Here is a 23,015-nt window from a genome sequence, read left to right as displayed (position 1 = left end):
TCCTCGAATGTGCTGGCAATTTAGTTATAATAATTAATGTTCAAGATGTTATTAATGACTTGAGCTGGTCTAGTGGTTAGTAATTGTGTATGTTACTTTTATGTACCGGGTTTGAATCTTACCTTTTGGCTTTTGCCATGTTATTTGTTAATTAATTTGAATTGAAAGAATTCAAAAATTAAAGGTTGCATTAAGAATTAATGCTATAATTAAGAAAAGCAGTTCATTTAAATATGAGGCAGAATATAAGTAGTGAAATTTTTCATTTCATAGATCATAGACAGAGAGTAATATGATACAGAACTCAGATAAAATAACGTACCTGATAAAGACATAAACAAAAATATTATATGATTGATAACTCCATCGCAAAAGAAGTGATTGATAATCAGATTTTTGCATTCTTCATCATACATAAAGAATGCTGAGTTATTCTGAAGGTGCAACTAGTATAGTTATAGGTACTTACCAATTACAAGCCTCCAATATGACTTTATTTACATCATAACTTGTTTACTTATTCATACACCACAAAATATCATAACATATTTTAATCATAACAAGTATAATAATAATCAAAGGTCATGGTGTGGAAGCTTCTCTGCCACCAAGATATAGAAGAGACCCATCACTCCAGTGTGACCTATGCTGTTGTTGTAGGTAATCTCTAGAGTTAAAGTTTCACCATCATTGATATTGCCAGAACCTGGCCAAGGGTAACAAGTGGACATTGCAACAAGGTACCCCTTTTCATTTCCTACTTTCTTTCCAGTTCCATATCTTGGTAATGAAGAGCATATAACTCTCCCATCCTGAAAATATCAGTTAAAATATCAGAAAATAAGCTCTACTCAAGTATTTACTATTTAGTTAAAATATTTACGAGCTTATTATTTTTCATCGATAAGACTCTAATTCAAAACCTTGCATAAAGAGAAATAAATATGTACCACTTAAACTACCCACTTGTTGGTATGTGTATATTATTCATGTGCCTAGAAAGTACTATTCAAACATTAAGAATGATTGTAATTATTTAATGTCACCTGTCCATAGAGAGTTGATCCAGTTCCACCTATATGCAGATGACCAACACCATAGATGACATAACCACCAGTTGGCATTGGAAGGCTTGCTCTCTTCACATCAAGGTAACCACTACCATTCGCATGGCCTTTGCTCCAAGGTTTAACATCATACTCAATTTGTAGCAAAAAACCTCTGGTACTCACTTACACCCAAAGAAATCACATGTTGACTATAACATATAAATATACAAAATACAAGGTGGGAAAACTTTTTACACGAGAGAAATAATCAATATAATGTATGATGTGATTTGGTTTGATAAAAAATAAAGAGAAAATTGTGTACGTAAAATGTTTGTACTTTTGTATAGTTCTACATATCATAACCGTAAACTTATAGACTAAATTGTTTAAGAAACAAGATTAACTAATTGAAAATCTTTGTAGCATATATTTGATCTATTTTCAAAAGTTGTTTGGGTTCAATTCCCTAATTCAATGATTTTACATTCCCTGGAGAGCATAAAAGAATATCTTGAGAATTCAACTTACTTTGCAATTATGTTGCAGACTCAGTCCTTTAGATTTGTTCAAAGTATCAGTCACATCAAGCACATAAACCTTAACAGGGACCACAAAACTGTCCCATTCAACCCACTTTACTGTGTATTTCAGGTACAACTTTCTCTTTGGGCCCAAAAATCCTTTCCTCAGCCTGCACTCGGTCTCATCAGGACAACACAACATTCCTCCACCATAATCTGGACTCAAGGGTTTTCCATGTCCATCAGTTGTAATATTATACAAGTCGCACCTGCATTCAACACACCCTAACCTCTCTGCCACACCCCTTGTATCAATAGCATGATAATTGATCAGCCACTTCTCCTCATACCCTTTTGGAATTTCTTCAGGATTTCCTACTTCTATCCCAAAAGGGTCTGGAATGTGGGAAGATGTTCCTCTTGTTTCAGATCCAAAACCAAAATAGTAATCAAGAGAATAAAATTGGCACAAGCCACTGTTTCTCAACACAACAATATCTGTTTTGTCTGTCACATTTTTGAGATGATGGTATCTTATGACAGTACAATGGTGGAGATAAGTTTGTTGGAGAGAAACAGAGTTCCCTGCCTCATCAACAACTTCAACATTGAAACTCTTGACTGCAATATGGCCTCTTGGAAACTCAGCAGTGAAATGTTTATTAGCAACTGCTCCTGGACCAAGTTCAAACATGGGAGATAGAAAAACAGCTGATTTCTCATTGTTTTTAGTCTTCCCAAAAGCAGATGATGAGTACACCAAAAGTAGCAGAGCCCATGAAAGCACCCAACCTCGAGACAGAAAACTCATGTTGACCTGTTTAGCATAATTTTTATTAGAAATTGACATTAATTGAAAGAAATCAAACAGATCAAGGTTTTGAATTAAGAAGATGGTATCTTAAACTATGGCGAACTAAAATTTCACTAACAAAGTAGAAAACTAAAACAAATATGGATTTGAAGCATTCACTAAGGTGAGTAATTTATTCGAAAGAGAAAACAGAAGACATGTCAATCATTGGATCATGGAGACATGGTAGAACATGTTATGAAAGATATGAAGGAGCATATACATACCTCAAACAGTTGGCCAGTTGGGCTTGGACAAGAGAAAGGAATGTAACAGTAAGCACGAACTTCTAAACGATTGTTCAAGTACTGTTGATTACCAGCTCGAGACAAAGATTTATATAGCATAGGTGAGTATATTTGTTAGTTATATAAAAACACACCTCATGCTTTTAGGTAAAAAAACACACCTCATGCTTTTAGGTAATGCAACCAACCTGTACAGGGGCTGAAATTAAAGAAGATTCAGAAAGGGCAGGGGCAGCAAGGTCCTAAAGAAAGAGAGAACGAGGGGGTGTTGTATTTGAAATGGACGCCCATATGGGCTTGTTTGCTATTATAACGTTGCTTCTTCTTTTTTTGGGTGAAACTTCTCCCTAAGCCAGGTATTGAACTACCGCATTAATTGGGCTATAAGCTTTTTTGGTTGCAGATGTGATTTTTGGAGCAAACCAATTAATTTAGTTTATAAAAATATATAAAACCTGTTCTTTTATATTTTTTTTTTACATCGGAAAGATATCGACCCAAAAACAAAGATTAATTATATATATAGTTTCAAATATATATATAGACAGTAAAAAAATTAATTATGTATTTAACTATCAAATATTATACGTACAATTATATTCATAATAATAGGGGTTGTCTAAATGATTCATGTTAAAATTTGGGTTAAATAACCCATAATCTAGGTGGACCAATCACAATTAAGATAAATCGGTTGAATTTTTATATTTTATTTATTGATTTATTTAGGGTTAAATATGTTTTTGGTCCTTGATTTATACACAAAAATATAAAATAGTGCCTGAAAATAAATATAAAAGTTTTAGTCCTGGAATTTTTTTATTTAATCTTAAATTGTTCCATGTAGATTTTTCACATCTATTTCGGTCCCTCCAAAATTTCTTCCATCAAATTAACTTCTTCTCCCCTCATAATAATTTCAAAACCCTGAAATTGATATCTTCATCTTCAAAACTCAGAATTTTCCTTGGACTTCTTCCTCCTCCTCCTAGGCCTCACACTTTGTTCTTGCCGCTACACCAGGGGATCCTTCATCTTCCCTGAATCACAACTCTTCCCTCACACCTCCTTCGAAGAAGAAGTTACCTACTTGGAAAACACCATCCCTGAAAATCTTTCCCTCAGAAAGGCGTCCATCATGCCATCAAAATCCTCCTCCCATTCATGGCACGTTCTCACCGCCACCAACGACCCTCCCCTTCACTACGAAAACCATCCATACACCATGGAGATCTTTTTGACCGACCTCGACCCGACCCTCGCCCAGAAATTCTTCCAGGGTCCTGGAGATGGAAATCTCAGCGACTCTGCCGGAAAGACATGAGGGAGCTCACGAGAATCGATGAAATCAACAGAAATGCTCTCATATGCGATTTTGCATTTGACCCGTGCGACTACTTAATGAATGGCATGGATGGGGATTGGTACTCCACCATTCACGTTACCCTAAAGATTGTTACATACAACTATTCTGTTTTTTTTGTTCAACGATGGTTACAGCTATTCAAGCTTCGAATGTGCTGGATCCAATTCAATGAATGAAAACGTGGTTCACATGCTGAGGGGTTTCTGAGATGAATTTCTGAGTTTTGGGATGAAGATATGAATTTCTGGGTTTTGAAATTATTATGAGGGGAGGACTTAATTTTAATGGAATAAATTTTGGAGGGACCGAAATAGATGTAAAAAATTTACATGGAACCATTTTAGATCAAATAAAATTTTTCAAGTACTAAAACTTTTATATTTTTTTCAGAGGTACCATTTTATATTTATCTGTATAAATTATGGACCAAAAACATATTTAACCCTAAATACATTAATAAATAAAATATAAAAATTTCAACTAATTATCTTAAATATGATTGGTCCACCTAAATTATGGGTTATTTAACCCAAATTTCACTATGGTCATTTAGACAACCCCTATATAATATAATATCCTAAATATTTTGTTGTTATTAATATATAATGTTAGTTTATACCATGAATTTATAATTTTTTAACATAGACCGAGTTAAACTGTTGAACCATTAACTCACTAGCTGAACCAGTGATCCATTAACTCAGTGTCTCGACCGTATTGATGATCAGGTCGAGTTTAATAACAACCTTGAATTTTATTTAGAAAAAAAAACAGTTGCGGTTAATACCCTAAAATTTCCCATGTGACCCTTTCATTCCCATATTTCCCAAGTTTGCGAACTCACGCACATGGAACAGCCAAAACAAGTTATGAAGAGACATGAAGAATGAACAGAACAACTCAGAGTATTATAAGATTATTCTTTTCCGTGTTTAGAAGCTTTGTGTTGGAGAGTTGGAATCGTGTTTTGTAATTCTATTAGTCTGTTGAAGGTGGGCTTTAAGCTTTGTGTCACTTTGATTCCAAAGATCAAAATGGCATCACCCAAAATAAGAATATGAATCTTTGCAAAGAAGAATGATGAATGAATAGGGAGAAAGAGCGCGCAAAGATCACTAGTGGTGTGCAAGGAAGAGGCAAGAATGAATTGATTTCTCCTCAAGTTAATAGATTTCTCCTCTAATAAATAAGATTGGTTGAAACAAATGCATTTTATAATCAGACATTAGTATAAAGTAGCAACTAGCAACACTTTTTTTTAAAGAAACGAATCATATATTAATACAAAAAAATACTCAATACATCCGCCTGAAGGAAAGCAACTAAACTCGGAGAAGCATTCTTCACCCAGTCAACATTAGAATAACCATAAGCTAATTGTGAAACAAAATTAGCCATGTAATTTTTATGAAAAAATTCTCTTTTTTTTATATATATAAAAATGAGCTAATGTAAATGGAATATATTGTGCAAAAAAACTAATGAACATTTATTATTAGTGATGTATGATGATGCCAACACTGGTGTGAACGGTGAGGTGTGAAAGAGGTTCTTGGAAGTCTGGAATATCCTTTATTTCCATTAAAATTACACGTCAATCCATTGACCATGATAGTGGATATATAGACATATCATGGATACAAACAAAATATTTATGGTACTTTGTATCCATTACTTGTGTGAGCTCAGCTAACGTGGCACACAACTTGTGTTGTGTGTGTCCATAATACCCTGATTTCCACATTTCAATGGTGAACACTAACCATGACTTAATGATAAACACTCACCACACAATGTGGTATATACTGAAAACACATAATGTGGCCTATAAATGTGTTGTTATTTCATTTTTACTTTGACTATGTTGGCGTATCTCGTCTAAATAAAATCATTAATTTAATTTGTAAATTTATATAATTTTCATCAATTTTTTAATTTTATCATACTTATAGTAATTATTTTTTAAAGAACGAGGGTTAGAGACCCATCAACTACACTAAAATAATCTTAGCTAAAGAAACTTGTGAGGTCTAAAAACAAGTTCCTACAATCAACATAGGGATTGCAAAAAAAAAACATAGGGATTGCAAGATATGAAGAGAGTGTTGACCAAATAGGTATAAATAGCTTTTAGGTAATGCAAAACACACCTCATAAGGCAAAAGCCCGGTCAACAATTTTCATTACCCCAATGTTAGTTGATTTTTTTAGGTGACTAGCTTTCGCACCATTTATGTAATTTTAACATGTTAAGAGAATATTAGAATTAAAGTTGAAAAAAAAATTAGGTGATTTAAATTATCATGAGATTAATTTCAAAAAAAAATTATTAGGGGATTGATTAACCTCAGCCTTTCAGTTTCAAAAAAAAAAAGAAAAAAAAGATCAACCTTAGAGGAACAATAAGATCACTTATAAGAAAATAAAAAAATTATGAACTCTTTAACCCATTTACATTGACTTACATAGATAATAGATAAAGAAAATAAGTTTTTTTAAAGAAGATAAAATACGAAAATAGAATGATTTTTAAAAGAAGATAAAAAGAATTATTAAAGCTCATTTCAAAATTTTAAGATCTCCCGTGGATCGATGGAATGGATATAGTTGGATAAAAACAAGTAAACAACAGAAAACGATATATCCTCATCGTTATTGTGAAAAAGGATAAATTCATTATTAGTGAAAAATAAACCAATTGTAAAAAGTAATATAAGATAAAGTAGTCAGCAACTATAGATAATAGATTGGTTATCCGCACGCGGTTCCTGAATAAATAAAACCAACCATCAAGTAACGAGAAACGAGTAACCTCTTAACTCTAACCCCCCCCACACACACAACACACACATTTTAACCATAATTAACTTAACCTCCAAACCACTCCACTCCAACCCCATATGTTATATTTTGTAATATTTTCCCTTTATTTCTCAGTTATTTAATTTTTTTAACCATGTGTGCATTTCCTATTCAACCCGAGTATGGTAAGAGTTGAAAATCTCCTATAAAATGCGTCTCTATTCAGACTTAGAGATTCAAACAGTCACTTTTAACCACCGTTACGGGCACCGACCGGTTGCTATCTTGTTTGTTTGTTTGAATCTTGATGATAATAACCCACAGCCGAAATAACGGCATGTTCTGTTGAACATTGATCGACCAAGTCTTCCTTTCTTGCAATCTCCGAATTGCATTCCCCAAACAAACAGACTCACTCACTCTCTCTCTCTCTCTCTCTCTCTCTCTCTCATTCCAATTAACATCTTCTCCGGTTTCCCCTCCCTTAAATCAACCTTAATCGCCACAACACACACACCTTCTCTCTGTTCTGTTCTTTCTTCACTTCCAATTTCTCTGTTTTCTCCGATAACGGTGGTCGGTGGTGGAGAAACCCAACAAATGGTGGTTAAAATGATGAGGTGGCGGCCCTGGCCGCCACCGTCTAAAAGGTTCCACGTGAGGCTCACCGTGAGAAAACTCACAGGCTGCGATCTACTGCGGGACGATTCACGTTCCAAATTGACGCTTGAGATTCGCTGGAAGGGTCCCAAGTCCTCACTCCCCTCCCTGCGGTGGAACTCCGTCGCCAGAAACTTCACCGCCGAGGCTGCCGTCGACACCACCGCCGGCGCAGTTACATGGGACGAGGAGTTTCAGAGCCTGTGCAATCTCACCGCAGACAAACACAATGCCTTTCACCCTTGGGAAATCGCTTTCACCCTTTTCAATGTCAGTCCCCCCTCTCTCTCTTGTTCTAGGTTCTGGGTTGTGAAGATTCCAGAAATTTTGGATGATTTTTTTTGGTTGGTTGTCTTGGTCGTTCTCTTTCACGCGTTTCCTTTTCTTTGTGATTTACATGTGTCTCTATCTGGGTCTTGGAATTTTGTTCTGAATTTTCTTTCACTTGCCCATCATAATCAATCTTCACTCAGGACATGTTTTGAATTAGTGGGGTGAGGGGTGTTAATTTGTATGTCTGTGTCACTGTTAGCAATTAACATCACTGTTGACTTATTTTTTGTGCCAGAAAATTGGAAAGAAATTTGGAATTTTCCTTCAGATAAGGACTTTTGTGTATGATTTTTGTAACTGTTTAAATTTTGTATTCATCAAGGGTTAATCACTTAATTGTCTAATTTGAAATATTTGTTGTGTTCTATGGGTTAATTGGTAAGGTATATAGATAAAGTGTCATTATTAAAATAGAATTTGGAATCATCTCTGTTGCAGGGATTGAATCAGAATATCAAGAGAAAGGTTCCTATTATTGGAACGGCTTTATTGAATATTGCTGAATTTGCATCTCCCACTGATCAAAAGGATTTTGATTTAAACATTCCTCTCACACTACCCGGAGGTTCTGTGGAGCCATCTCCTTCACTTTGTGTAAGTTCCCGTTATTTTCTTGGTTTCGTGTCATACAGTTTCTGGTCTAATAATTATTGACATTCTGGCTTCCGATTTTTGTCTTTGTTCTTGTCATAATAGCTCTTGATTATGTGCAGATATCAATTAGCTTGGTGGAGATAAGCGGTGCTCAAGGAAGCCTGGAGTCAGTTCATAGAACAATAGTGCCTGTCTCATCACCCCCAGCCCAGTCAGGAGAAACTACAATGGCAGAAAAGGGTGATGAGCTTTCTGCAATTAAAGCTGGTCTTAGGAAAGTAAAGATTTTTACAGAATATGTATCCTCCAGGAAGGCGAAAAAGGCAGGCTCTGAGGAAGAGGGAAGTGAAGGCAAGTGCTCTAGGAGTAGTGAGGATGGTGAGTGCAACTACCCTGTGGACTCCGAGTCGCTTGATGATTGTGAGGAAGGAGATTCAGAAGAAGGAAAGGAGGATTCCAGTTTTAGGAAGTCTTTCAGTTATGGACCGTTGGCTTACGCAAATGCTGGAGGAGCTTTTTGTTCCAACATGAGGGTGAATTGTGATGACGAAGGCTGGGTTTACTACAGTCATCGCATGTCTGATGCTGGGTGTTTACAGATGGAGGATTCAACTTTGTCTTCTTCTGAGCCTAATGTTCAGAGTTCAATGCGCAGCATACTATCATGGAGGAAGAGGAAGTTGAGTTTCAGATCTCCTAAAAAAGCTAATAAGGGAGAACCATTGTTAAAGAAGGCCTATGCAGAAGAAGGTGGTGACGATATAGATTTTGATCGCCGACAACTTAGCTCTGATGAATCACTTTCTTTGAGGGTAAGACTATTTCTTAACCTTTTCATTGGACTTATCAATCCAAGTTTGGCTTGCAGCTCTTTGCGGCTGTTTTACTTTTTTGACGGTTTTAGCCCAACCGTCTGTTGATCTGGTAGTGATGGTAAACGAACAATGTATAGTGTGTCTCTATTGTTCAATGAAAGTATGATATATAATAAGCCATATCTACTAAGAAATTAGTGACATAAAGTCCTGAATGTTTCTGCAACTAATGTAGCCACTGTTTTTGATTATTTTAGTTTGTTTTACATTGTCTATCAGCTGTACAAGAATGAGGATGATTCATGTGCAAACCGGTCATCAATCTCTGAATTCGGGGATGATAATTTCGCTGTTGGGAGCTGGGAGCAGAAGGAAGTCATGAGCCGTGATGGTCATATGAAGCTTCAGACACAGGTCTTCTTTGCCTCAATTGACCAACGTAGTGAGCGCGCTGCAGGTGAGAGTGCATGCACAGCTCTGGTTGCTGTAATTGCCGATTGGTTCCAAAACTCTCCGGATCTTATGCCCATAAAGTCCCAGTTTGATAGCTTAATTCGAGAAGGCTCCTCAGAATGGAGGAGCATGTGTGACAATGAAACCTACAGAGAGCGGTTCCCTGACAAACATTTTGATTTGGAAACAGTCATCCAAGCGAAAATTCGTCCACTTTCTGTCGTTCCTAGCAAGTCCTTCATTGGTTTCTTCCATCCAGAAGGAATGGACGAGGAGAAATTTGACATTCTGCACGGTGCCATGTCTTTCGACAACATTTGGGACGAGATCAGTGGTTCTGGACACGAGTCCCTCAGCAATGGTGAACCCCATGTCTACATTGTTAGCTGGAATGACCATTTTTTCATCCTCAAAGTGGAAGCTGATTGTTACTACATCATTGACACTTTGGGGGAGAGGCTCTATGAAGGATGCAACCAGGCTTATATCTTGAAATTCGATAGCAGCACGGTAATACACAAGATGCAAAATGCTGCCAAATCATCGTTGGAAGATAAAACAACCAGTAACCAGCAAACGGTTGCAGAAGTATTAGAGCGCGATAACAGCAAGGAGGTGGATTCCAGTTCCGGTGTTGCAGAGCAGCAGGAGGAAGAGGTGGTTCTATGCAGAGGGAAAGAAGCATGCAAAGAGTACATAAAAAGCTTCCTCGCTGCAATCCCTATCAGAGAGTTGCAAGCAGATGTCAAGAAAGGTTTGGTACTCATGTCATCGACGCAGGTTCATCACAGACTACAAATCGAGTTCCACTACACGCAACTGTTACAGTCTTGTCCTGCAACTCCCGCGGTCGAACTCGAAGCATCCATTGCTGCAACTCCAGAGACCCTTGCTCTTGCAATAACCTAAACTACCTCCACATAACATTACTGTAAATTGAAGATGAGTAAGTATCTCAGTAAGTGCATATAGGCTAACTTGTCTTGCTATTGGTTATTAGTATTTTTTTATCTAATGATTTTGAAGTGAACTTAACAAATAGAAGCTCATTTTAAAGCTTTTGATGCCGGGGTCATGTGGCACTTGGCTTTGATCTTTCTTGGGAAGGGTATATCCTGTAAATGGTTCTGTAATTTTCCTTTGCAAAGTGAGTGCAGACTTTTGGCATTTGACATGTAGTTATGGGAAAGATTCTGCTCGTGAAATGGCGAGTGCAACTTTTTATAGACTTTTTTTACGTATATTGTTCTGTCTTGCTGTGGTTTACAAAAGTCTCAGGAACTTTATGTTAGATTTTGTCTTTCTTTTGATTCTGTTTCTCTTTTCCTTCCTCTTTGTGATCTTTTATTATTTTGATGCGCAATCAATCTTTCATTCGTTGGAAATTGGAATATGCTGCATAGTTTCTTATTCTCTCCATGTTCTTCTGGGCCCATCACTATCTTTCTTTCCTTTTTCACTTTTTGGAACAAACCAAATGAACGAAGCCTCATTATTCCACACCCCCTCCCTTGTTCCATCCCCACCATTTCTTCTTAAGTAAATGATGTGTGATGCCTTTATTTTTCTTTAGGATTACTTTTGGCACCTATTTCCTCCCATTTTAATTCCTCCCCAATTTCTTCCATATTTTGACAAAAAAAAAAAGGATTTTGGCAAATAAAAAAGAAAACATTTTTTTATTTTTTATCTTTCCTTTATGAATGCTTGAAACACTCACTTTAGCACTCAGTTTTAAATACTCTCTCATTGCCAACGCCGTGAAGGACGCCATGATTAAGCTAAGGTTTCCATCGCATTCAGCACTACAATATTAGTAGCCTAGATGACTGTGCACCGGTCTTGTAATTTCCAAACTCCATTTGCACATAAATCACAAAAATGGCAGACAACAAACAAATCCATTACCAAGCTTGAAATAAATCCTTTATGAAATTTCTCTTGTGCATTGTTTCTTTGTAATGGAAAAATAAACGTCAAAACAAAAGGACACCTAACTAACATGCCTTTCCAAAGCAAACAAGGAAGTAACAATAGGGATGAGGAAATTAGTGATCCTATCCGCGACGACATTACACCCTCTAGGAATATGGAAAAGCGGAACCTTCCAATCAAACTGTAAAAGTTGAAGAAAGACAACCATCTCCATGTTTTAAGTCGAAACCAAACCTCTTATGAGTCTATTAAGGATGTCCACAACAACCACAACCAAACAGTCGGACTCACAAATAACCTTACGAAGGCTCCTCTGCCAACAAAACTGAAGACTCTGATTGATGGTCGGGTAGTCCCGTAAACAGTGGAGCACACCTTGCTCAGGTGAAGAACGACACCCACATTGATGCGATTCAACAAGGTTGTAGCAGTGCCTATAGAAGTTTGTGGGCAGCCTATCCAACTCCGCAAGTCATGAGAACAACTTAATCTTCTCGAGCACTATAGCTCTCCAAATCTTCTCCCTTACATTGTTACACTATTATTATAATTTGTGTTAAAGTATTTAATGTTCACAAAAAATAGATAAATTGAAATTAACTCAATTTTTAACTATAGTGATCTATAAAATATTACTTATACGTAGAAGTAAAAATAATTTTTAAAGAAGAGTATATAAATATACTATTTTACACTTTTAATTTTTTTCATAACTTTGCTAATTCGATTGACATTTTCACTTTTAAAAAAAAGATTTGTCCGATATATAAAAAAAACTTCCAAGTAAAATTTAGCCTCCACACTCTACTCTAGTCTACGCGAGAGTGGTAGTATGGGCTAAGCAAGCCCTCGTAAACTTTTGTAGGCAAATTGAGTTGTAACCCAACAACTCAAGTAACTCGTCCTGTATAAGAGTTGAATTCCCCAACTCCGCCCACCCAATTTTTCAACATACCTTCTTTTTAAAATTCAAAAATTACCCATTTATTTTTAATGTTCTCACCTCTAACCCCCTCTCGTAGCCTCATTAACTAGGGTTTTAAAACTCAGTAAGTTAAAAACACTTTACTGAATTTTATGATATATATACTAGAAAATAAACTAGCACGTTCTTAAAGCCTTAAAGGTGATATGTAAAATACTAAAGAAAATTTGAAAGCTACCATTACCATTGTGTACAAGTTAGAGCCAACAATACTAGGTTCTAAAAATGATCCTTAAAAGAGGCATTTTTAAAATACATGACTGGTTTTTTGAGTTTCAAAAATGTTTGGGATGGTGTTTCGGGAATTGTAAAACTCGAAACCCATAATCGAGAATATTTACTTGGGAGTTTTTAAGAACCCGAAACATGTAACTTTCTATACCAAGAAGGAACTATAGCTCCTAGAGCGTTATACATGGAAACACAATTTGGGTTTTAGACCCAGGAAGCACACAGTCCAAGTTATGATCTGCATTTTATCTCCCGAATTTCAGAACCCGATGATGAACTTTAGTGAAGAAATTTTAATATTTACTACATTAAAGACGAGTGTGAAATTGATTGATGGGGTAAAAAAATTGAACTCCTGTCTTATTTTATTGTGCAAGTTGGGCGGGTTGAAGCGGGCTGACCCATCGGGTTATGTTTTTTTTACTTCTTTCTTACACTGATGGGCTGGAAAAAAAAATTGTCACTCACTCAAGTCACTCTTCTCTGTTTTGGCGGGGTCGAGATTCACACTCACTCCTCGTTCTCACTTCACCGGAACGGAGAAACCGTAAGGCCTAAAGGATCGCACTCCGCCGCCGTCAGCCACGACTCACCGTCCGTCACAGCTCGCCGGAGATTGAAACTGAGAGAAATCGATGGCTGCGATTCTGAAACAGCCAGGTGCATTTGCAGTGACGCCGCACAAAGTATCACTCTGCATACTTCTCAGAATCTACACTGCTGCTTCACCGCCATCAGTCCCTTCCCCTTTCTCCTCCGCTTCTTTCTCTTCCGTTTCCTTCTCCTATGTTTCTGAGCATAACCGCCTCGCCTCATTCCTGTTAGCCCTCACCAAGGTCAGTTTCTGATGGTGGTACTGGTAGTGCAGATTGGATGAAATGGGTATATGGGGTTTCAATTTTTGTTTTCATCACCCATTTATTGTTCTTCTCTGTGTGTGTTATATGCTTGTCTCTTGACAATGTTGTTGATAATGCAGTCATATGATGATATCTTGGAACCGAAATTGGATGAACTCATCCATCAATTGAGAATTTTGAGCCAGAACTGGGAGGCATCATCCTGGGTTGTTGATCAGTTAACAAGCAGACTATCATCTCTGTCATCACCTGATGATTTGTTTAATTTTTTTAATGATATACGAGGTGAGGTTGTCTGCATTAGATTTAACAGCCTCCGAGTTCTTTGCATGTTTTTTTCGTCTTATTTTACTTGCCGGTTGTAATGATGATGGTTATTGTTTATTCATTAGATTGAGTTTTCATATTTTTTATTATTGAATGTCACTGTTCAGAAATACTTGGAGGTCCCGATTCAGATGCTGTTGAAGACGACCGGGCTATTTTGGACATCAACAGTATCCTGGGGATGTTTCTCCGGCGTTGTATTCTTGCTTTCAATTTACTATCATTTGAGGTTTGTTGTTTTATCACATTCTTTTAATGGTTTAAATTGATCCTGTTTGCCTGAATTATATGTATGATCATCATCTGTGTTAATAAAATATGGGAGAAGGCGCACCATTGGGGATTGTAAGTTGTTTTCTTTGAGGCTCCACAGTGTTGCTAGGTGCACTTCAGTTATCAAGCACACCTTGTCTTCGCATGAGTTTACATTGATATGATGAAAGTTCGTGGAGTGGGCTGTCCAAACCTGATTTTCCTTTGTTTTCATGATGAGCAAGTTGCTTTTCGGAGTTTGAACTTACAATTTTGAGTGTCTGGTGAAAATAGTTTTCATGAAACATGAAATGCAATTTTCTTAGTTCGTGTTCCCATCAGAGATTTTTTTTGGCTTTCTCTCTCTCATATGCTTAGTTTAGGTGGTCAATTTTTTTCCTTTTCCTTCTTTAGAACACAGTTTTATCCTCATTGTACCCTTTAATTTGAATGTACAGGGTATATGTTATCTCTTGACAAGCATAGGGATGTATTGTAAAGACTTCTCAAATTGTTCTCCTTATGAAGGACCTAGTTTAGATGATTCTAGTAGTAATCTCGAGACACATTCAGAATATGAAAACATGGACTTGGAGAACTTTGTCTACGAAAAGGTTTCAGAAGAAATTGATGCAAGAAAGGAGGCTAGTGAAAGAGTTCTGTTCCATCTTCATATGCCGGACACCATTCTGAGTTTAGTTAATGGTATAATCTAAGTACCTAATTTCATTGGGCTGTTTTTTCAGTTTTTTCTGTAGTTCTGAAAGGATTGGAAGTTACAAAGACCAGGACTTTACCAGTGAACTAAACCCCAGTTTTCTGTTTAGATACTTCAGTTTGGGTTTGTCTGTTTATGCCTTTGCTTTTGGACCTTCTCTTCAACCCAATGATGTCACTGTATTGATAACGGCGAAATTGACATGCACAGATATTGATGTGCCTGCTGATTCAGTATCCAAACGGAGTGAGAAATTTAGAGTAGATAGTCCTTATGGAGACCCTCCAAGTAACATGCTACGAGATACTGATTCTGGTGGTTTGGTTTCTCTACGAACCAACTGTCAGGTACAGGGATACTTACAAGAGCTTGCTGATACCTTTGAAAAGTGAGTAACTTGTAGACCTGGAAAATTTCTGAATTATTATTTTTATGAACTTATACCTGTGCAGTGTGTGTATACCAACTTTCAAGTTCTATTCGTCTTCGCAGGAACGGCGGTGCTGTCTCTTCGAATGGTTTTGAAATTATTCTACAGCAGCTGCAAAAGTTGGCACCTGAACTGCATCGAGTATGTTTAATGGGTTATTTTTAATAATATTACTTATGCCATTTTATCTGCTTACTTCAATATTCACTAAGGTGTGCCCTGGTTTGAGTTTCACTTCTATCCAGGTTCATTTTTTGAGTCACTTGAATGGTCTTGCTCATGATGATTATATTGCTGCTTTGGAGAATCTTCATTGCTATTTTGATTACAGGTACTTGAACTGTTAGTTCTTTATCCAATATCTTTAGTCTGTCATGCGTTACCCAAAGCCATCACCCTGCCAGCATTGTACTTTTTGTCCCCTAATAACCTCAGTTAGTTTCTCTTCAACTTCCATGTTTCATAGCATTCCCAGTTTACTGTTTACAAGTCTAATTATAACTTAATTATGGACAGCCTCTGGTGAATTTTCAGCTAATCAGAATGATCCTCGACTTGCTTGAGCAAAACTGAATGTGGTCACTATGTCTATCTATAACATATGACGCATAGTAATCTGTTGTTAACTCATAAATATAGAGGAAGACACTGAATAGCTAAAGTAATGAGACAGTCACAGATTAAATGAACTATTGACGAGGAAGTAAACAAACCTGCCATTGAAACAAATCCTGTTTCTTGGTGGCCTTCCACATGGTTGCTTTGGCTGTTCCACCTCATAAATATCTCCAGAGTCAAATTTAATGATTTTGATGATTGTAAAAATTTGGAATCCCTACAGTTTGTGAACTGTATAGTTTTCCCTTATCTTCATCAATAATAATCTATCCACACCCAATACACCCGCACCTCATGAGAGATAGGAATATAAGAGAGAAATGTGTGATACAATAGATGATATGATAGAAAAAGAAGAGAGAGATAGGAAGAAGATGTGGGTGGAAATGGAATGAAATAGAAAGTGGTGTATGCTTTAGTTTTCGTCTTATGCTGTGAATTATAGATCTTCTTAAACCACTTCACATGCTCACATACCCCCAATACTTGAGTTATGAATTACGTAATAACTAGTGAAAGGAATAGAGTTTAATCTCTCACAACTGAATTTATCTGTGGTTTGTTGGTAAAAAGTGCAGGGACCGAAGGAATTGATTTTGTTCCTCCAGTTCGTAGTAATAGCTTCGGAAGATATGAAATTGGTTTATTATGTTTGGGGATGATGCATTTCCACCTTGGGCATCCAAAACTGGCTTTAGAGGCAAGTTTTATGAGCATTTTGATTTTGCTACACACTCCACATTTCTATCTTTCCCAGTCTCCAAGGATTTAATTATTTTGTCTTCAGCTAGTTATTAAGCTGTTGTTCTCCTATGTATTGTTTTTTGGTCCAATACTTATATCATTTGGTTATGTTTAGGTTTTGACGGAAGCAGTTCGTGCTTCTCAGCAGGTAATGATATGAAATTAAGTTATATGTTGTGACCTGTGAGTTGAAGACTGACAGTTTTCATTTGTGCAGCAAAATAATGATACCTGTCTTGCATATACTTTAGCAGCTATCTCAAACTTGCTGTTTGAAAATGGTATCTCAAGTACTGCTGGAATACTAGGGTCATCATACTCACCTTTTACAAGTATAGGTATTTCGCTATCCGTTCAGCAACAATTGTTTGTTCTCTTGAGAGGTTCTTTGACGAGAGCAGAAAATTTGAAGTTAAAAAGGTTGGTGGCTTCCAATCATCTGGCAATGGCCAAATTTGAATTAATGGTAATTAGATTTTCTGACTGCATCTAACAGTCTCTTTGTACTACTCTACTAGTGCATTTTCTTTATGAAACTTTACATATAGCATAAGTTGCTTCAAGCTCTACCAAGTACCAACTTGAATGAATTTTTAAGTCATGTTAGTGGTACTGATACTTTATCTGATGCCATTTGACATTGTGGTATTATCCTTATTGCAGCATGTTCAAAGGCCTTTGCTATCCTTTGGTCCAAAAACTTCCATGAAGCTTAGTACATGCCCTGTTAATGTTTCCAAGGTAGTAAAAGTCTTACTGATTTTCAGAACAAGAAAATTAGATTCTATATTTAATTCATTTTCTTCTTGTATGATTGGCAGGAACTCAGGTTGAGCTCTCATCTGATTAGTGACTTTACCTCCGAGAGTTCTCCTATGACAATTGATGGTGCCTTTAGTACAGCTTGGCTCAGGAATTTACAGAAGCCAGTTGGTTCTCCAGTTTTATGTCAGGAGAATGGATCTGGCAACAACTCCAATGTTTCCCAATTCTGTGCTCAACCAACCTCAATTCCTGGATCTGTGTTGCAAGTATTAGGTTCATCATGTATACTTCGTGCAACTGCATGGGAGTTATATGGCAGGTAATGTCTCTATCAGTGTTGTAGTTATGTATGATTATGGATTGTTTCATTGATTTAATGGTAACCTGTCAATGAAAGAAAAAATGTCACAAGCTGGCATTACTTTTCTCCTATCTAATTTTTTTTGTAGCTTTTAAAATGAGAAGCTAACTGCCAGTGGATATTCATCTGTGTGCCAAAATTCTGCCTTGCTAAAACTGTAAAACTAAATGATATTTGGCTCTGATAACTACTCTTGCCCTGTGCAAGTTAGACTCTTAAGATTATAGTTCGAGACTTGCTGGCTGCATAGGCCATACCAATTATTGGGAAAAAAGTGAAAATATTATTAACAGTAATGAAGGAATGGAAGTGGGCTTGTTATAGAAGGGCCAAAACTCATACATTGGAAAAATGGTAATAATATATGTAATACTTACAAGAAAAGAGAATTGGTGTGATGCGAGCATTTAATGTGTCTACTAATGAATACAAATGGAGAAAAATAGTTGTAGTTTGCATGGATTTTTGGAGAGGTAATTATTGTCCTCACTTGAGTATTTTCCTTGGGTGGACTTGTCATCAGATGATTTTCCTCGTCAGTACTCTTAAGAAATATTTTACTTGTCTACTGGCCTTCTGTGTTGTCCTTCCTATTGAACTTCTGAGTAACTTCAATTTTTTTATTTGTGAAGCCAAAGTTCAAATAAGGATAGTATCCACTCTATAGAAAGGCAGAATATTCTCTCTGCATGTGAGTGAGTGAGTGAGTGAGAGAGATTGATTCAGACATACATACACAAAAAATTGTAATTTATATACTGAATATTTTGCCAATTTTCACTACTCATAAGCATTGTATTTTTTATGCACTGTTTTGAAATCTTTTCCATCACTCCAGGGTGATGAAAGATATAATTCTTGTTGTTTATACATACATAATGCTTATTTTCATGTTTTTGTATACCTTGATTCTTGAAAGCTTTCCATATTTATTTCATTTCCTGACTTAATTTTTTTTTAATATTGTAATTAGCTCCCCACTGTCTCGGATAAATGCTCTACTGCATGCAACTTGCTTTGCTGATGCATCAAGGTAGCTCATTAGCAGTATTTGAACGTATTACATAAATTATATTTTAAGTTGCTAATTCTGTATTACATTTGTTTATTATTAAAAACAACCATATCCCAGTCATTTTATTATTTTTCTTTTCTTACATTAACTTTTTTCTTGGTTTCCCCAGTTCAGCAGATGCAGCATTAGCATATGTAAAGCTCATTCAACACTTAGCAGTCTTTAAAGGATACAAAGGTTAGATTGGTTGCATAAAATTAAATAGAACTTAACTGTTTCTTTTTTATTTGTACTCTATATTTCCGGGTTTGAATTTGTTTGATTTTGTTTAGTACCTTTGTTTATAATTTGTAAATCACCTGAGTATCGTTTTACAGTTAACTTACTGCAATTTCTTATTGTGCAAATTGCCTTTCTTTTATATGGAGTGATCTTTTCTTTCTTCTTCTTGAATGTTGGTAGAGGGTAAAAAGTCCCGTGACATGCACAAGTTCCTTCTCTTGTCTTTTTTTGGCCTCTTAATGTTCTGGTGTTTTCTTCTCTGTTTGTAGAGGCCTTTTCTGCGCTTAAAATAGCAGAAGAGAAGTTTCTCTCTGTCTCAAAATCCCAAATGTTACAACTAAAGTTGCAGCTGCTTCATGAGCATGCATTACATCGGTAAGTGGCCTAGGTCAACTGTTATATTCAGAATCTGAAATTATGTTAGCAATTGAGATTTCATAATTGTTAATAACTTGATTGAGCATATGTAGTGGACGTTTAAAACTAGCCCAGAAGCTATGTGATGAACTTAGTGTTTTGGCATCGCCTGTAACTGGTGTCGATATGGTGCTAAAGACAGAAGCTAGCCTTCGCCATGCTCGCACATTGCTTGCAGCAAAGCAATTCCGAGAGGTTTCTTTTCTCTTATGTGCTAAATTAATTTTATCCCGAAAATTAATGATAGGTTATTCACAGATCACGGCTATTCTTCAATTTTTCGTGCATATGTAATTATTGTTCTTTCATGGGTAACTAGGCATCATAATCTTTAAATATATCTTATACTGATGAATTATGATTGATAAATATGACTATTAATTTTTTTTGGAAAACTTCCTCTTAAACACAAATGTGTGCATTCCCAATATAAGTTGTCTTTATTTGCAATGTTTCAATTTGTATGGGATTTCACTATGGCAGTTGTGGGCAGATATAGTGGTGTAGGATGTAAATAGGTTGTGTTGTTGTCCCGCAAGAAGATGGTCTCATACTCATGTTTGATAAGCCAAGCAACAAAAAAAGGATAAATAAAATATATCAAAGGTACTTATGAGTATACTTTATTGGTTTTGGTTCCCCATGCAGCACTAGTGTCCTATAGCTGCCCTGATTTAATCCACCCCATTAATTGTGTGGCATTTGTGTGTAGTCAAGATTGTTAAACCTTTTATCATGGTGTGTCAGAGAAGAGTGTTTGATGAGATCCTAGGTTCTTAGTTTTGTAAGGAGGAAAATGTCTGAAATCAATCACTGTTAGCTAGTGCCAAATAGAACAATAAAAATACATTTATTGTTTTAGTTCTGTATTTAATTACTTCGATTCTTTTTTAGGCAGCTGCTGTGGCACACTCCCTCTTTTGCATGTGCTACAAATACAATCTGCAAGTTGAGAATGCTTCAGTTCTTCTTTTACTTGCTGAGATTCACAAGGTATGTGAATGTGGTGACATTGTCTAAAACACGTGATAGTACATGTAGTAAGGATCAAACTATTTATGGCTGTTATTTGCTCTCTCTCTCTCTCTCATTTTTTTTCATAATTCGTTATCATAACTTGCTGAGTTTCAATTTACTGCTAGTCCCTAGTGACGCCCCCCCTCCGATTCATCATATAGAAAATAAAAATTGTATAGAAATAAGAAACATTACATGCGAAGCTAGCCTCTATAAGATCAAAAGGAAAGGGGGTGAGGAGAAAAAGTTCATATGAAATTAAAGTTTGCAAAACTTAAAAGACCTATGCTGATAATGTCTCTCTGCTTGTTATAAGCACTCACCAGCCTCACTATTTTATTTGCATATTTGTCAGTAATAATGTCTATTTATATGTTTATTCCACTAATCCACTTTGATATAACTATGTGATGGTCATCTTTTTTTCTTTTCTTTTTAGTGCATGATCTAGGACACATTCTAAATTATAACTGAACTGCCCCAGACTACCAACTTTCTCATTGTTGTGTGTTCTCTAGTATTTGTTTACAGTAAAGCCTTCATGTACTTGTTTTTATCAGAAATCAGGCAATGCAGTTCTAGGGCTTCCATATGCTTTAGCAAGCCTCTCATTCTGCACATCATTTAACTTGGATCTTCTAAAAGCCTCAGCTACTCTTACTCTAGCTGAGTTGTGGCTCTCTCTTGGATCAAACCATGCAACAAGGGCTCTCAACCTCGTCCATGGAGCTTTCCCAATGATTCTTGGTCATGGTGGTTTGGAGCTTCGCTCACGGGCCTACATTGTTGAAGCAAAATGCTACCTTTGCAATACAAACTTCAACAGTGAGTCATGTAGATTGTGGATTTTAGACTACGCTATTCAAGTTTGTTGTCTATATGTGTGTGTGTGTGTGTGTTTACATTTGTAGTTTGAGGAGGATGATTGAATGGTTGTTGAGAAGTTGTGGGTTTAAGATCTAAAACTTCAAATTCAAACTCCAAATAAGTAGAAAGACCACGATCACAGTAAAGCTGTAAAGGTATAAATCTAGTGTTTGGTGGCACTGTCTGGGCCTGTTAAGTATAAGCAGTGAAAATTGTTGGAACATTCATTTTGGAGAATCTACAATTAGGAGATTCAGGGATCCTTTTTAAAAAACTCTCAGACAAGGGAATGGCTTCTCATGAGCCTCCCCTTTCTCCTCTCTCCTCCAAAATCCAACTCACAAACAAAGCCTAGAACTTTTTAAAAATTATTTTGTTAGTTATTTTATTTATAATTAGATCCTAACACTTTCCGAGGGGGTTTAGTCCATTTTCTATTCTCCTTTTCTCCACATGTGGAGGATTTAACTTAATTGTTTGCTCATTTGAATTTCTTTTTCAGTCTTTGAAGATTACAACATTGTTATAGATCCATTAAGACAAGCATCAGAAGAACTCCAACTTTTGGAGGTAAGCAAGCTTTCTGCATTTGGATCTTGAGTGTAATTTTCCAGTTGTCCTTTTTTATTTCCAAGACAAGAGGAGGCATCTCTGTTTCACGTCAAATTTTACTTGGATGCTTGCATGCGATTCTAAAGTATTACCTAGATTTAAATGGAACCTGAAGTTAATCTTACCTTGATAGGAGTGACTGTTATAATGAAACGTTGAAGAAGGAACAAGTGAGCTATACATCATATCTGGGCGCATAGACTATAAGTGAAGTTTTTTTTAAAGATTGATTTTATAGGTCACAGACATGCAAGATTTATGCTATGCAATGTAGAGAGTAACTGATAAAAATCCCGGCAAGTAAAGTTGAAGTATTAGACATTATTTTCCTGTACTAAATCTCACCTTAACAAGACTTTCTCAATATCAAATCTCTTTCGATTACTTTTGCTGTAATACTTTATTTTTTGGGATTGAAAGATATTTTATATTCCGGTCAAATGTCCATAATGTCCAAGTCTTGAGTACTAATTGGTTGATTGCTCCTTCACTTGACGACATCCTTCTTTTTATGAAATGGTGCTATTGCACTTGTATGAATGTATTATATGGTGCTTGAGTTCATTTTTGTCATTATGGCGTTATATCTTGTGTCCTCTGCAGTTTCATGAATTGGCGGCTGAAGCTTTCTATCTGATGGCCATGGTATATGATAAACTGGGGCAGTATGAGGAAAGGGAAGAAGCTGCAGCTTCATTTCAGAAACACACATTGGCTCTCGACAATCCTCAAGATCAGGATGATCCTCTTATTAGCACGTTTTGAATGTATTGGATACACAATTCTGGTTCATAGCAGCTTAGCTACCAAATTGTAGGATTTTAATATATTCACATCCAATTTATTTTTTATTTATCATATTTTCACCTACTTTCTCTTCCA

At 36.2% G+C, this 23,015-nt stretch overlaps 3 protein-coding genes across 3 annotated transcripts; 2 read left to right on the top strand and 1 right to left on the bottom strand.

Annotated features, from left to right (window-relative positions):
- Positions 1 to 378: 378 nt before the first annotated feature.
- LOC130732699 (uncharacterized) lies at positions 379 to 2,828 on the bottom strand. The gene is made up of 4 exons (XM_057584698.1): positions 2,654 to 2,828; positions 1,577 to 2,390; positions 1,047 to 1,219; positions 379 to 812 (listed from the first exon to the last, which is right to left on the bottom strand). The coding sequence occupies exons 1-4, from the start codon at positions 2,771 to 2,773 to the stop codon at positions 576 to 578; spliced, it is 1,344 nt and encodes a 447-aa protein (XP_057440681.1). The 5' UTR covers positions 2,774 to 2,828; the 3' UTR covers positions 379 to 575.
- A 4,354-nt stretch (positions 2,829 to 7,182) lies between these two features.
- On the top strand, positions 7,183 to 10,938 carry LOC130730827 (uncharacterized). The gene is made up of 4 exons (XM_057582948.1): positions 7,183 to 7,772; positions 8,274 to 8,429; positions 8,549 to 9,241; positions 9,524 to 10,938. Exons 1-4 carry the CDS (start codon positions 7,443 to 7,445, stop codon positions 10,604 to 10,606), a joined length of 2,262 nt encoding a protein of 753 aa, XP_057438931.1. The 5' UTR covers positions 7,183 to 7,442; the 3' UTR covers positions 10,607 to 10,938.
- A 2,387-nt stretch (positions 10,939 to 13,325) lies between these two features.
- Positions 13,326 to 23,015, top strand: LOC130730826 (anaphase-promoting complex subunit 5-like). Its single transcript, XM_057582947.1, has 20 exons — positions 13,326 to 13,684; positions 13,828 to 13,993; positions 14,143 to 14,264; positions 14,746 to 14,992; positions 15,216 to 15,393; positions 15,498 to 15,576; positions 15,681 to 15,766; positions 16,627 to 16,753; positions 16,913 to 16,945; positions 17,015 to 17,263; positions 17,461 to 17,538; positions 17,619 to 17,881; positions 18,897 to 18,956; positions 19,108 to 19,175; positions 19,490 to 19,595; positions 19,691 to 19,832; positions 20,532 to 20,630; positions 21,215 to 21,479; positions 22,024 to 22,091; positions 22,737 to 23,015. The coding sequence occupies exons 1-20, from the start codon at positions 13,484 to 13,486 to the stop codon at positions 22,896 to 22,898; spliced, it is 2,799 nt and encodes a 932-aa protein (XP_057438930.1). The 5' UTR covers positions 13,326 to 13,483; the 3' UTR covers positions 22,899 to 23,015.

This window comes from Lotus japonicus, chromosome 1 (assembly GCF_012489685.1).
Source record: "Lotus japonicus ecotype B-129 chromosome 1, LjGifu_v1.2".
NCBI lineage: Eukaryota > Viridiplantae > Streptophyta > Magnoliopsida > Fabales > Fabaceae > Lotus > Lotus japonicus.
This window is presented reverse-complemented; position numbering and strand designations above follow the sequence as displayed.

Coding starts and splice junctions, on each gene's coding strand:
- LOC130730827 (XM_057582948.1), top strand. CDS start 7,443: ATGGTGGTTAAAATGATGAGGTGGCGGCCCTGGCCGCCACCGTCTAAA. Junction 8,430..8,548: donor AGCCATCTCCTTCACTTTGT/GTAAGTTCCCGT, acceptor GATTATGTGCAG/ATATCAATTAGCTTGGTGGA. Junction 9,242..9,523: donor ATGAATCACTTTCTTTGAGG/GTAAGACTATTT, acceptor ATTGTCTATCAG/CTGTACAAGAATGAGGATGA.
- LOC130732699 (XM_057584698.1), bottom strand. CDS start 2,773: ATGCTATATAAATCTTTGTCTCGAGCTGGTAATCAACAGTACTTGAAC. Junction 1,220..1,576: donor GCAACATAATTGCAAAGTAA/GTTGAATTCTCA, acceptor TGAGTACCAGAG/GTTTTTTGCTACAAATTGAG. Junction 813..1,046: donor GATCAACTCTCTATGGACAG/GTGACATTAAAT, acceptor TGATATTTTCAG/GATGGGAGAGTTATATGCTC.
- LOC130730826 (XM_057582947.1), top strand. CDS start 13,484: ATGGCTGCGATTCTGAAACAGCCAGGTGCATTTGCAGTGACGCCGCAC. Junction 16,754..16,912: donor ATCCAAAACTGGCTTTAGAG/GCAAGTTTTATG, acceptor GGTTATGTTTAG/GTTTTGACGGAAGCAGTTCG. Junction 17,882..18,896: donor GCATGGGAGTTATATGGCAG/GTAATGTCTCTA, acceptor TATTGTAATTAG/CTCCCCACTGTCTCGGATAA.